At 38.2% G+C, this 13978-nt stretch overlaps 2 protein-coding genes across 9 annotated transcripts in view; one reads left to right on the top strand and one right to left on the bottom strand.

Annotated features, from left to right (window-relative positions):
- The window catches only part of LOC136871919 (acyl-coenzyme A diphosphatase NUDT19), a 71199-nt gene extending 66993 nt beyond the window's left edge, over positions 1-4206 (bottom strand). For 4 of the 6 annotated variants that reach the window (XR_011018047.1, XM_067145644.2, XM_067145642.2 and 1 more), the window contains exons 1-2: positions 3091-4206; positions 2812-3007 (exon numbers count right to left, since the gene is read on the bottom strand). Coding sequence is in view for 4 of the 6 variants with exons in the window: in XM_067145644.2 (XP_067001745.2) it covers positions 2812-3007; positions 3091-3780 (886 nt within the window). In the remaining 2 variants the exon portion in view is untranslated. Of the gene's footprint in view, positions 1-2200; positions 2634-2811; positions 3008-3090 lie in introns of those variants that run through there. The other 2 variants (XM_067145645.2, XR_010859842.2) reach the window with 2 other exon arrangements.
- Positions 4207-4298: 92 nt separating this feature from the next.
- Herp (Homocysteine-induced endoplasmic reticulum protein) overlaps positions 4299-13978 on the top strand; it is a 165413-nt gene continuing 155733 nt past the window's right edge. For 2 of the 3 annotated variants that reach the window (XM_067145640.2, XM_068227254.1), the window contains exons 1-2: positions 4338-4473; positions 5056-5235. In XM_067145640.2, coding sequence (XP_067001741.2) covers positions 5089-5235 — 147 coding nt within the window. In that variant the 5' untranslated portion in view covers positions 4338-4473; positions 5056-5088. Of the gene's footprint in view, positions 4474-5055; positions 5236-13978 lie in introns of all 3 variants that reach the window. The other variant, XM_067145641.2, reaches the window with a different exon arrangement.

Raw genomic sequence — 13978 nt, 5'->3', positions numbered from 1 at the left:
TCCGGATCACCAGTTCTGTCACTAGCCAGACCTAACCAATCCAGCCCAATGGTCTTGTCACTACTCAGACCTAAGTAATGCAGATGTTTACAAGCCTGCTGAGTGTTATGTGACATCATCCAAACCGCACAATTATGGATCTCTAACCTAACATTCGCCAGTCGGGTACAGAAGTGGTATCATAGTAATAATAGTAATAGGCCTCATGATAATAATACATAACTTAAAGCCCTTCATAAGTATTGTTTTAGAGTTTTACTAAATTAATCAAAACAGCCAAACCAAAAAAAGATTATGTCCGATTTACCTTCAACAACACCAATATATATACTATAACTAATATCTTTAAGAAGCACAACCTGAAAATAGCATTCAAAACCACACACAACAGCACCAACACTATACACAACACCAAAACAGTCAATAATAATAATAAATAAAACCAATCAGGTGTCTACCACATCAAATGTAACAACTGTGATACAAGCTACATTGGACGTACAGGCAGAAACTTCACCGTCCGTTATAATGAACATATAAATGCAGTAAAGCACAACCATTTCTCATCAATAGGCCAACATGTAGAAGAATCTAAGCACAACTTCGCAGACATCAATAATGACATGATGGTATTAAACAAACTCTAAGGGCCCCCTGCTCAACATAACCGAAGATTTCTATATTTCTTTGGATCAATACGCTAACCCCAATCATTACAGACATTACGACATTACAGAGAAAACCAGTATCATCTTTGACAAAGTAATTCCTGCAATAAAAAACGACTATCTCAAATTAGTAAACACACGTCCTAACAAACCGACGAATCACAAACCTAACCCCGCCCCTACCTTCACAATAGCCACTCCTCCACCAACATCCCTCCACACAGCTAACATGAGCCCCAGACGTACTCGTAGCAGAACACAACAAATCTCCAAACATATCAGTACACAACCTCCACAGCAACAACAGTAAGTACTCTTTTCATTTCACACATACATCCAGGCATTCCTTCATACATACGCTATACTCATATTAGCTTTTCTTTACAGATAACAACCACATAACGTGCATAGACAAAAGAGGTGTCACCACCAACTGCTCTAAATTAAACCCTATCTTGCTGTATATATAAATCTTACCTGACTACATCAACAGTTGAATTGCACAGTACTCAATTTTCAAATTTTAATGACAAGAGTTCTTATAACATACCAATACAAAGTATATCAGCCATAGAACATTCTCGATATTCACCTAATACAACTTAAGCAACACAAGAACTACAAGAGGATTGAAGAATGAATGCAACGCAACATGAACTCAAATTTTAATAGACGTTTTTAAAATATAGCATGTTTTAATGTGTTTAATGTGCTGTATTTTTTAGTGTCTTATGATGTGGCATATATATTTTAATGTGTTTATGTACTCATGTCCATCCTCAATCAATAGGTTTTAGTTTATTATAACCATCACCACTTTTAATCAGTGATATTTTAACGCAACATACTGCAATATATTTTACTTCCATTTTTCATTAGACATCCGGATGTTCTAACGTAACATCTTTGTAATTTTGTCTAATGACTGTAAATTTGTGTGCTAGCTGATGATGGCCAAGATAGGCCAAAACAGGTACTAGTGCAATAATTCATTCACAATAAATGTATTGATCGGTGGAACATTTTTCTTGTCTATTACATTGAATCCAATCAATACGGAATATGAAACTTATAAATAATAATACTTTTAATTACTGGGCGAGTTGGCCGTGCAGTTAGGGGCGCGCAGCTGTGAGCTAGCAACCGGGAGAAAGTGGGTTCGAACCCCAACGTCGGCATCCCTGAAGATGGTTTTCCGTGGTTTTCCATTTTCACACCAGGCAAATGCTGGGGCTGTACCTTAATTAAGATCACGGCCGCTTTCTTTCCATTCCTAGGCCTTTCCTGTCCCGTCATTGCCATAAGACCTATCTGTGTCGGTGTGACAAAACAAATAGCAAAAAAAATACTTTTAATTCATGATGCAGCAGGCTTTCAACACTTTCTGAGAATGTCCCCACATGACTTTCAGTTCTTGCTGACAGTAATTGGGCCTGAAATTGCAAGGAGTGATACAAATAATCCGAATGCCATCTCCATTAATGTTAGGCTAGGTATAACTTTTAAGATTCCTAGCAACTGATGACTCATACACTTCACTTACGTATTTGTATGGAGCATCAAGAGTCTGTCTTGGGTGTATTCGAGTTGCTTGCGATTTGATTTCGAGTAGTCCGTGCTACAAATTTGCGTGTTCTAATTGCGTCTTTGCGCATGTGCTAGCCGAAATGTTATTGAAAACACGAAATGTTAATGAAAGTTTCGTTCACAAAAGTCAAAGAAATTTTGTTAATCAACATGCTCGAAAAGTTAAGGAACACATTTTGTTTATTAACAGACAGAAATGTTATGTTTATTAACAAGGTTAACAAAAACATCTTGGTGTGGACGGACCCACCTTGTAACACGCTTAGCAGTTCATGGATTTCACTCCAAAATTTGTTCAAACAAGCTATATCATGAACCGTGTCCTGACTGCATCTGTGATCTATGTAGGAAACAGTGTGATAGGTACCATGCAATGGTCTGTAAACAAAACAGTAGACTCTCTATCAAAATTTTAGCTCAGAATAGGACCTTCTGCACACCGTGCTCAATTCTTTTTATTATCTGGCCTTTGGCTGTAGTTATCTATTATTATTCTTATTATTATAAAGAAAGGTTTAACATTTATATTTTACCCAGAAATTATTTTGACCCTTACCTGGGAGAAATCCCACTACACCATCTGAGGTTTTGACCTGTACAGACATCCATCGTTCACATCCTAATTTTGCACGTTCCACAGTGAACTCTGCCAAATGATCTAAAGTTCCAAAGTTATTTAATCTGGAGACTTCATATAACTGTGGTGGTGGTAACTTGTATTTATCCTGAATTATATCAGATGTCGTACACCACTATGGTGACAAAAATATAAAGGTTAGCAATATAACAATGACATTGGCACAATCCTAACACATTAGTAAGTAGAATTAAATACCTTCATTTCATCCACTTCAGTATTATCTATGGATGTTGGAGGAGCCTGGTCAAGTAGAGCAATGAAGAAAACAGTATCAAATCTTTTAGGGTAAGTTACTGGAGTCAACCAGTTACTCCAAAGATGCAATGCCCAAATATCAGGAACACATTCAAATGTTTTGTATAGATTTAACAACTCTGATGGGTTCTGTTGCACTTTCTTTTGCCATTCCAAAACTTCTCCACCACTTAAAAATGAAGCCCACGGTTTACTTTCATTTTGTATCAGCTTGTTTCTACAAAGAAGAATACCACACTCCTCAAATGTTTCCCTTATCGCAGTTATTCGCAAAGAAATTGCCTTAGCAATTCTAGAATTCTCAGCATCATGAAAAATTGGCGCTAAAGGCGGCAAGTGCCTGAAATTACTTGCTGTATATCCCGAATCATTAAACAATTCTTTCCAACCTTCATTACTATCGGAAGGGACGGTGGTTCCACCTGGGAAAACGTACACCCCTGGCATGAAAGAACTTTTGACGCTACGTCTCATAAAAAGGACCGTATAATCTGGATTCTTCCTAGACACTCTTTTCACACTTTCATTAGAATAATTCATGTCAGTGTATCTAGAACTTCCTAGGATCGAACGGAAATTAATTCTGGATGCAAGTATTAAGCTAGATGCCTCTCTCCAATGTTTTGGCATATTTAGGCCTACTATATAATACTTTTCAGAAATAGAAATATGCTTCAAAAAGAAAATAGAGATACAAATAACTTAAGAAGAGCTCGAAGGCACATCTAATACCCCAATTAAATCTACTTGTTCATTTCAAATAAAAGTAACAAATAAAACACAGCATTCAAATCAAATCCATAAAAAAACACCAATTATATTTTATGTTTCTTAACCTACAGCCCAGTGGTTTTTGCACAGCAATCACACCAATGCAACTTTCATTGACGCGTTTAGAAGTTCTTATTTACAGACAAAATGACAATCAGATCTTCATTGAAATATTGCTTTTCCATGTAATAAAAATTGAAAGATAACTATAGATTATCTCCCTAATAAAATCGTTGAAGTGTTTAACTTATCCCAAGTGAAAGAGAATGAGCTTTTCTATCTTCTTTTTTTTCTCTTCTTCTTGAAACGCATTTACGATTGCCAGTTGTCAGTTTATATTCCACCAATAGATGGTGAAATAGTCGAGTCTCGAGTGTGTGGACCAATCCGGCATCGCCAAATATTCTAGGGCAGAAGTCTTCTTATCGCAATTACATAAATTTGTGGTTCTTTACTGCTAAATATTATCACCTACCGTAAGTGGACGAGTTGTAAAGTATTTGAGATGGTGTCTATGTAACAGTTTGTGTATATCGATCTTTGAAATTTCATGTAAGTATATTTAACGTTTTAATGCTCAGCTGACTTATCGGTAAGATTCCCATAGTACTGTCACCAGTACAAGAAAAATAATTTCGTTTCTTAAAAAAAAAAAAAAAAAAATTGGACACCAGTGAAATTATCCCATACTGTAAGATGTAAAAGACGTAATTATTTAGTGCTACTTTAATAATTTCGTTACGATTTAGGTTATAATTTTCCCCACAAGTTCTCTGCCGATACATATTAATGTGTATGTTTACGAGTTTGCCCGTAGATTATTGGTTGTGACGCTTTTAGTGTTTATATTCTTGTATTGTAGACATATATGCAAACTGTGATGAATAAATTGTTTTAGTTTATTGGATTGTAATTGATATGCATTGTAGATTACCACAGTTACATTTCAACCATTTATGTTCAAGAAGTTTTTTATATCTTGACCTTGAAACCCACATGTTACTGACAAGCTTAGGAAGTCATAAGATTATGATTTTAATTTGATAAAATATTCATAGAATCTTTTGTTGATAACAGATATCACTGTTAATTTTCTGATACAAATCTCTATATCGTTTCCTTTTGTTGTTTCAGAATATAGCAGGAAGAGTGACACACGATTATTTTATGGTAATGGACATGCTTGATATGTCAGTTACATTGATAGTCAAAGCACCAAATCAACAGATAGAGGATCAGACAATCAAGTGTGAACCAACTTGGACTATCAAAAAGCTCAAAGGCTACTTGTCTGAAGTCTATCCCAGTAAACCTGTAAGTCGTCAGGCTTTAAAACTAACTTTTTATGGCAGGGTTGTTGTTTGTGTTTGCACCAACTTTGAAACTGACTAGTGAACTGACTTGGTCTGAGTGCAGGGACATTTAATTATATAAGGAGCACTCGAATGAGTATTAAGTTTGTTGTCCCAATTTACATTGTGCTGTATTCTGTTAGAGTCTTTATTCTGTTCTTGCACTTTAGCAGATGGTAGCGGTCGCACTTTTCCTTACACAGTGTACAAACACAGTCATCTGTTGGATTGTGGAATTTTGTTTTTGCGCATATTTTGTGGTGGAAGCCATGTATTGCATATCTTGTTATGACATGTCTTTGCTCTTGAAGTTGCTTGGTCCAGTTTCTATCGATCATGGCGTCATTTCCGTAGAATTCGGGGTCTATTTCCGCGCGTTTCTTGAGAAGTTTTTTCTGAAGCTCTTGGAATGGGCCGGTAGATGGCAGTGGTAGATTGAGTCGTAGATCCTCAATGAAGTAAGTTTCCCGTGCCAGTACATAAACAAGTCTGGAGGGTGCCAGTTTGCCTACTCCTAGGACCTTCTTCAGGAACCTTGCTTTGACCCTTTCTATCCTCTCCAAGTCACCGATTGTCAGGCTATCCCATATTATTTCGATTCCGTACGAGACAATTGGGGTTATTGCGGTCTTGAATAGAGTCATCGCTGTGTTAAGGGATAGCATAGAAATATTCTTGATATTGTGGATGGCTCTGATTGCTGCTGTCGTTCTGTCTATGACGTGGCTGTTGAAGGATGCCATGCTCGTTTGGAACGTGATGCCCACGTATTTGAATTTCTTGACTATTTCTAGTGGTTTATTATTTAATGTTATAGCGTCGTCCTTGGCCGCCTTGCCACCTTTTCTGAAGACCATCTGTACTGTCTTTTCCTGGTTAATTTCAAATTTGTTATCTGAAGCCCAAGCTTTTAACTTCATCACTGTCGACTGTAGTTCTGCTTTTGAGCTCGATCCCAGAGCCATGTCGTCAGCGTACATTATTAGAGTAGTCTCAGGGGAGTCCGTCATTATCTGTGTGATATCTGCCGTTGCTACGTTGAATAGTATCGGGCTTAGCGGGTCTCCTTGGGGTACCCCGTTTGTTTGAATTACTTTCCCGGATGAGGATGCAAACTGTGATGAATAAATTGTTTTAGTTTATTGGATTGTAATTGATATGCATTGTAGATTACCACAGTTACATTTCAACCATTTTCATTCTTGAGGGATGTGTTTCTGACATTCTTGTATTCACAGTTAATAATTTTACATTCACACACACAATATCTCAATTTCTTTTTAATTGTCACTTCATAGGCCTACCACTAACTCTATAAATTTTGAATGAACAAGTATAGTTAGCTATGATACATTTACAGATGTACAAATTAATGTTATCATGGCATTTTCTTGAACTCTTAGAACGCAAACATGTAGGAAATAGGGGTCTTTAGGTGGGTACAACTTACAAGAATACTTAATGTAGCAATTAGACAAATATGGAATGCTAGAATGGAATGTTCAGCCAGTAGGCAGTGACACAAGCATACAGTGCATAAAACTATTTTCATGTTTTTACCCGTATTGAACTTAATATTGTTACAATTCTTGTTTTATGTTCCACTTAACTCAATACATAAAAATGTTTATCTCTAGAAGGACATTTTATTACAATATAACACAAACAGCGACATGTTTCGCTCGTTATATCGAGCATCCTCGGCCTCATTTGAACAAATATCTCAAGGTTAAGTCTTTAAATTGAACCTTCTATTAATTAATTTGTTCGTTATAATTCTTTTACACCATTACAATATTAACACCAGTTAACACATAATAAAAAATTACATACATTATCATTATAGACTGTTATGCCTTTCAGCAAGCCTCTGTGAATTTACTAAATGTTGTCTTGGTCTACCTCTAACTTACTTCTCTTATCCTCCATAACAGACTCCATTATTTTCCTAGGTAACCTGTCTTCCTCCATTTCGCCTCACATGACCCTACCACCGAAGACGGTTTATGCGTACAGCTTCATCCATCAAGTTCATTCCTAAATTAGCCTTTATCTCCTCATTTCAAGTACCCTCCTGCCATTGTTCCCACCTGTTTGTACCAGCAATCATTCTTGCTACTTTCATGTCTGTTACTTCTAACTTATGAATAAGATATCCTGAGTCCACCCACCTTCGCTTCCTAAAGCAAAGTTGGTCTGAAAACAGACCGATATAAAGATAGTTTCGTCTGGGAGCTGACTTCCTTCTTACAGAATATTGTTGATCGCAACTGCGAGCTCACTGCATTAGCTTTACGACACCTTAATTCAATCTCACTTACTATATTACCATCCTGAGAGAACACACAACCTAAATACTTGAAATTATCGACCTGTTCTAGCTTGTATCACCAATCTGACATTCAATTCTGTTGAATTTCTTACCTACTGACATCAGTTTAGTCGAATTGAAATAATAACATTTACATTACATGTAAAATCAATTTAGTCTTAGAGAGGCTAATTTTCATACCATACTCATTGCACCTATTTTCAAGTTCCAAGATATTAGACTGCAGGCTTTCGGCACAATCTGCCATTAAGACCAAGTCGTCAGCATAGGCCAGACTACTTACTACATTTCCACCTAACGAAATCCCTCCCTGCCATTTTATACCTTTCAGCAGATGATCCATGTAAACTATGAACAGCAAAGGTGAAGGATTACAGCCTTGTCTAACCCCTGTAAGTACCCTGAACCAAGAACTCATTCTACCATCAATTCTCACTAAAGCCCAATTAACAAATTAAAATATAGCTGACTGGGCGAGTTGGCTGCACATTTAGGAGCGCTAGCTGTGAGCTTGCATCCGGGAGATAGTGGGTTCGAACCACACTATCGGCTGCCCTGAAGATGGTTTTTCATTTTTCCCCATTTTCACACCAGGCAAATGCTGGGGCTGTACTTTAATTAAGGCCACGGCCGCTTCCTTCCCATTCCTAGGCCTTTCCTGTCCCATCGTCGCCATAAGATCTATCTCTGTCGGTGCAACGTAAAGCTAAAAAGCAAAACAAAAATTAAAAAATAGCTGTGATGGACTATTTACTGATGTCCAAGTCATAGTAGGCCTAATATTCTAAACATCTGTAAAATGTGGCTAAAAATCTCGTTAATTCCCAGTTTTTACTAACACTATTTAGTGCTAAGTTATTTTTCCAAGTTTAAATGCCCTATTTGAAATTATTGATGTTAGAGGATTAAACTTGCAATGTCTATCTCCTTCGTTGTACTTTCAGTTTGGTTGAGAATCCACTACGTTATTAACAGATTGAAGTGCATTGATGGTTTGTGGTCTGCTAGAAACATCATACTAGTAGTCCTCACCGCAAAGAATAAAAGCTCAAAGGTGGGATCTATCCACCCTTTGACCACGCAGAAGCCTGTGCCTACTAGGAAATCTAAGCCAGCACAGAAGGTGTGAAGGCCAAGTCTCCCTCCCCCCCAAGATGTCGGCGAAAGCTGTGCCCAAACCGGCGGAGGCGGCATCGCCGACTGTGACTGGGGGTACATCTCCCAGCCTGTCTAAACAAGAAAGAAAAGCAAGGAAGCAGAATGCCTTTGCCAGGTGCTCCCCTACCACTCTTATGAATAGGGGAAACTTGCCCTTTATGCAGAGGGACTGTTTCAGCGCCAGCAGATCCACTTGCTAGAAAACCTGCACGCTTCAATCGTAGGAAGAAACCCTGCTCCCAAAAAGAATCCAGAAAGCTCGTGGTGTAAACCACCTCGTCACATTGAGCATGTATCTCCATTTTCGGATGGAGATGTTGGTGAAGGTTAGAAGGCGTCTCGCCACTTAAAACCCAACACTTTTTCGAGTCCACACTATGGCACTTAACAGTAGAATTGTAACTGTTATGAGGGCATCTTACTGAGTTGCACCAGCTAATCAGTCAGTTTGTGGCGAGTATATTCCTTATTCAAGAAACTAATCTCAGACGAGTTCATCATACGGTCTTGAGAAATTTTAGACTATACTAGATGGAAAGGTATTATGCCTACTGGGCTTCCGGTGACATTGGTATTTTCACTCGTTCTGACATCTAGAGCAATACGTTTCTATTAATAACTCGGCTGGCGGCAGTAGTGGTGTTTCGTTGCCTGTCATAACTGCAGTTTGCATTGTTTATTTGCCAGCAAGCCAGCCCCTTATTACCATTGATGTAATTGATCTTGTAGATCAGTTTCTACTTTCTTTCCTCACCCATTATGAGGTTCTGAACTGCCTTTCTCCAGAGGAAGGGGAACAGTTAATAGCAGGTCTGGATATATGCATTTTGAATACAGGGGAACCAACACATTTCAGTGTAGCACACAGTGCCTTCTCCGTCAATGACTTCAGTCTGTGCAGCCGTGCGCTCGTTCCCTTGCTTTGGTGGCATGTACACAATGACCTCTGTAAGAGTGACCATTTCCCCATTATTCTTACTTTGAAACAAATTCATTGAGGCTCCTCCCTGATGGATTCTTACACGTGCTGATTGGTCATACAAGTTATTCTTACTACTGCTGAGGAGTCCATTCCATCTTTCTGTAGGACTCTTTGATGAAAACTCTTACAAGAAACTGAGTCTAACCATCGTCTTGGTCTCCCTTACTTCTCTCACCCTCCATAATGGAGTCTATTATTCTCATAGTTAACCTATCTTCCTCCATTTGCCTCGTGTAACCCACCACTGAAGCCGGTCTCTGCGTACAGTTTCATCCATCGAGTTCATTCATAACTTAGCGTTTATCTCCTCATTCCGAGTACCCTCCTGTCATTGTTACCTCCTGTTTGTACCAGCAAACATTCTCGCTTCTTTTATGTCTGTTACTTCTAACTTACGGATAAGATATCCTGAGTCCACCCAGCTTTCGCTCCCGTAAAGCAAAGTTGGTCTGAAAACAGAACGACGTAAGGATAGTTTCGTCCGGAAACTGACTTTCTTCTTTACGGAACACTGTTCATTGCAAGTGCGAGCTCACTGCATTAGCTTTACTGCACCTTGATTCAATCACATTTATTATATTACCATCCTAGAAGAACACGCATCCTAAATACTTGAAATTATCTACCTGTTCCAGCTTTGTATCACCAATCTGACATTCAGTTCTGCTGAATTTCTTACCTACTGACATCAGTTTAGTCTCCAAAAGGCTAATTTTCGTACCATACTCATTGCACCTATTTTCAAGTTCCAAGATATTAGACTGGAGGCTTTCGGCACAATCTGCCATTAAGACAAAGTCATCAGCATAGGCCAAACTGTTTACTACATTTCCACCTACCTGAATCCCTCCCTGCCACTTTATACCTTTCAGCAGATGGTCCATGTAAACTACGAACAAAGGTGAAAAATGACAGCCTTGTCTAACTCCTGTAAGTAGCCTGAACCAAGAACTCATTCTACTACCAACTCTCACTGCAGCACAATTGTCAACACAAATGCCTTTGATTGATTTTAATAATCTATGTTTGATCCCATAGTCCCCCAGTATGGTGAACATCGTTTCTCTCGGTACCGTGTCATATGCTTTCTCTAGATCTACAAAAACATTAACACAACTGTCTATTCCTCTCGTAGCATTTTTCAATTACCTGACGCATACTGAAAATCTGATCGTGACAGCACCTCTGTGGTCTGAAACCACTCTGGTTTTCATCTAACTTCCTCTCAACCAGTGATTGCTCCCTCCCTTCCAAGATGCTGGAAAATACTTCACCTGGTATACTAACCAATGAGATACCTCAATAGTTGTTGCAATCCTTCCTGTTTCCTTGCTTATAGATAGGTGCAATTACTGCATTTGTCCTATCTGAAGGTACCTTGCCAACAATCCACGCTAATCTTAATACTCTGTGAAGCCATTTCATCCCTGCCTTCCCACTATACTTCACCATTTCAGGTCTAATATCATCTATTCTTGCTGATTTATGAAGATGGAGTTTATTTACCATCCTTTCCACTTCATCAAGCGTAATTTCACCAACATCACTTTCCTTCTCCCCATGAGCTTGATTTTTGCAATGTCACCATGAAGATTTCCTTTTATGTTGAGAAGATTTTCAAAATATTCCCCCCACCTGTCCACTGATCCCCTGGGATCTATTATGAGTTTACCTGAATTACGTAAAACACTGTCCATTTCCTTTTTAGCCTCCCTTCCTAAGATTCTTTATTACTGTCCAGAAAGGTGTCCCCGCTTCTTGACCTAGCCTTTCCATGTTATTACCAAAATCTTCCAACGACTTCTTTTTGGTTTCAACAGCTGTTTGTTTCGCTCTGTTTCTTTCATCTACATACAATTCCCTGTCTGCATCAGCCCTTGTTTGGAGCCATTTCTGTTAAGATTTCTTTTTACGTCTACAAGCTGCTCTCACTTCATTGTTCCACCAAGATGTTAGCTTTTACCCATCTTTACACACAGTTGTTCCTAGGCATTCCCTTGCTGTTTCCACTACAGCATCCCTTTTTCTTTCTATATCCTGAACCTGCTTACTGTCCACTGTTCGGAACTTCTCACTAATCATATCCATGTATAGTCGGCGCACCTTTTAGCGATATTTCTTTGTCCGGGGTGAGGAGCAAGGAGGGAGCTTTCCCGGTTCTGGAAATACTGCCAACTGAATGAAAATTAAATCTGAATTGAATCGATAATATGATCGATCGATATGAATTTTCTAAACCTTTATTATCTTATGCCAACAACTGTGTCATACGCACATTGTATAACATTATATAACTTTTCTCGATGCGAATCTTGTTCCTAGCATGAATTCTACAGTTTGGCTTTGGTGTGCAAACAACAACAGTACTAATGCGTAAAGTGTATGCTAGATGTCGCACAGCGATGCGTAAGCAATTCATAGTTTGTGTTTCAAAGGTTGCCAGTACGAATCGCTGATACCTGAGGTGGACTGATTTAGCACTAGGATGTACGTGTATCGCTAAAAGGTGCGCGTACTATACTTCTGTCTAATTTCTTTGTTCTGGAGATTTTCTACCCTTTTTCATTTGCAGAGACAGATATCACTCTCTCTATCCTAGTAGGCCTACAGATACTTAGTTCACTTAATTCCTTCCTGGTCTGTATCTTCGAAAAATCCCTGAAGAACCCGTACATTCCTAACAGATTTCTTGAATTTGAAGTCTGTTAACCCTAGAACTGCTGCAGGTTTATCTGTCAAATGCTACAGTTATTTTCCTCAATATACACTGTGAATATAGTCATGCCTGTAAACTCATATTAATCCCAATAAATCCATATAATACTCCAATAGAAAGCTGAAACACTGATCTACATGAAGATGTCAGGAATAATTTTAAAAATGTCGCGATTTCTAACTATCGAAAATGAAACAATTTTAATTTTTTTGAACAGGGGGAATTGTTGATATATTTTGCTCTAAGAAAAGAATTTCTGGTAGATAATTTATTCCTGAAACATGCTATTCTGAAACACACTGGTATGTTCTTACATTTCCTCCTTCCCCCCCCCCCCCATTTCTTCACTTTTCATTTCAAAAGCTAAGTAAAATGTAATTTTTTTTCTCGAAACGGATTTTGAGTTCTCTTCACGAATTTCGAACCTACGGCTTATCTTTTCATATGCCAGTTTCTTTTGTTTGTGTGTTGTGTTCAAAGTATTTAAAACAATCTAAACAAATATCTGCAGTTCACACTTATCCCTACTTATCCCTACACTGGTTTCTTCAAATATTGACATACTGCCAATATTGATATAACCTGCACAGACTTGGAACATCATTCCGGTTGTCGGAATTTTACATCACCTCCGAGGCACCTTGTACTTTGCTGTCACTTTCAGAAATAATTTCTTCGTAGGAATTAACACAATAATCACTGTCACCATCAGTACTGTCATTAAGATCTTAAAAAAATGAAGCGATAGATTTCAGAATCGTCATCAAAGTGGGCTGCCATCTTGTTTCTAAGAATATGTGAAATTACTTTCACTTCTACAGCTAAATAAACTTCTCCATACCGTTTCTTGTTTTCCAAAGACTTTCAAAAGTGAAGATAAAAGTATCAGCATTAAACTGGTATCTATATTAGTGCCATCTGGTGTCCGGTTATAAATCTATGGCAGAGAAACGACACCATCTGTCAGAAAGACAATCGCACTTGATGAAACAGTGCACCGTCTTCCAGAAAGACGGTCCGCAGTTCGAGGGTTAAAATATAGTCTATTATAGTCTATCCTCCCATGTATAGCGGTGAATAGCCTTATGCTTGAAGAATGTATTCGTAACTGCTAAACCCGTACCAGCACAGAAGTCCAGCAAACTCTTCCCATTTGTATTAGCTTCTATATCACCGAGCTTGATAGCTGCAATCGCTTAAGTGTGGCCAGTATCCAGTATTACAAGTAACCAGCTTCATTTTCCGTATCAAATTCTAAACACAGAGACTTACAATAATTGAAAATCTTCCACTTTTTTGATACTTGATACTTTTTATTTGCTTTTTAGCAAATTAATTACATGTTTCGTTCTTATTTGAGAACATCTTCCTTCCAATTCCTAGGCCTTTCCTATCCCATCGTCGCCATAAGACATATCTGTGTCGGTGCGACGTAAAGCAAATGGCAAAAAAAAAATTTAAAAAAGCTTCCATATCTTCCCCGTGTCTACCAATCACCCTTTTGTATCCTTCGGTTC

The sequence above is a fragment of the Anabrus simplex genome, chromosome 4 (assembly GCF_040414725.1).
Source record: "Anabrus simplex isolate iqAnaSimp1 chromosome 4, ASM4041472v1, whole genome shotgun sequence".
Lineage (NCBI taxonomy): Eukaryota > Metazoa > Arthropoda > Insecta > Orthoptera > Tettigoniidae > Anabrus > Anabrus simplex.
The sequence above is the reverse complement of the archived record's forward strand: the minus strand, read 5'-3'. Positions and strand labels throughout refer to the sequence as shown.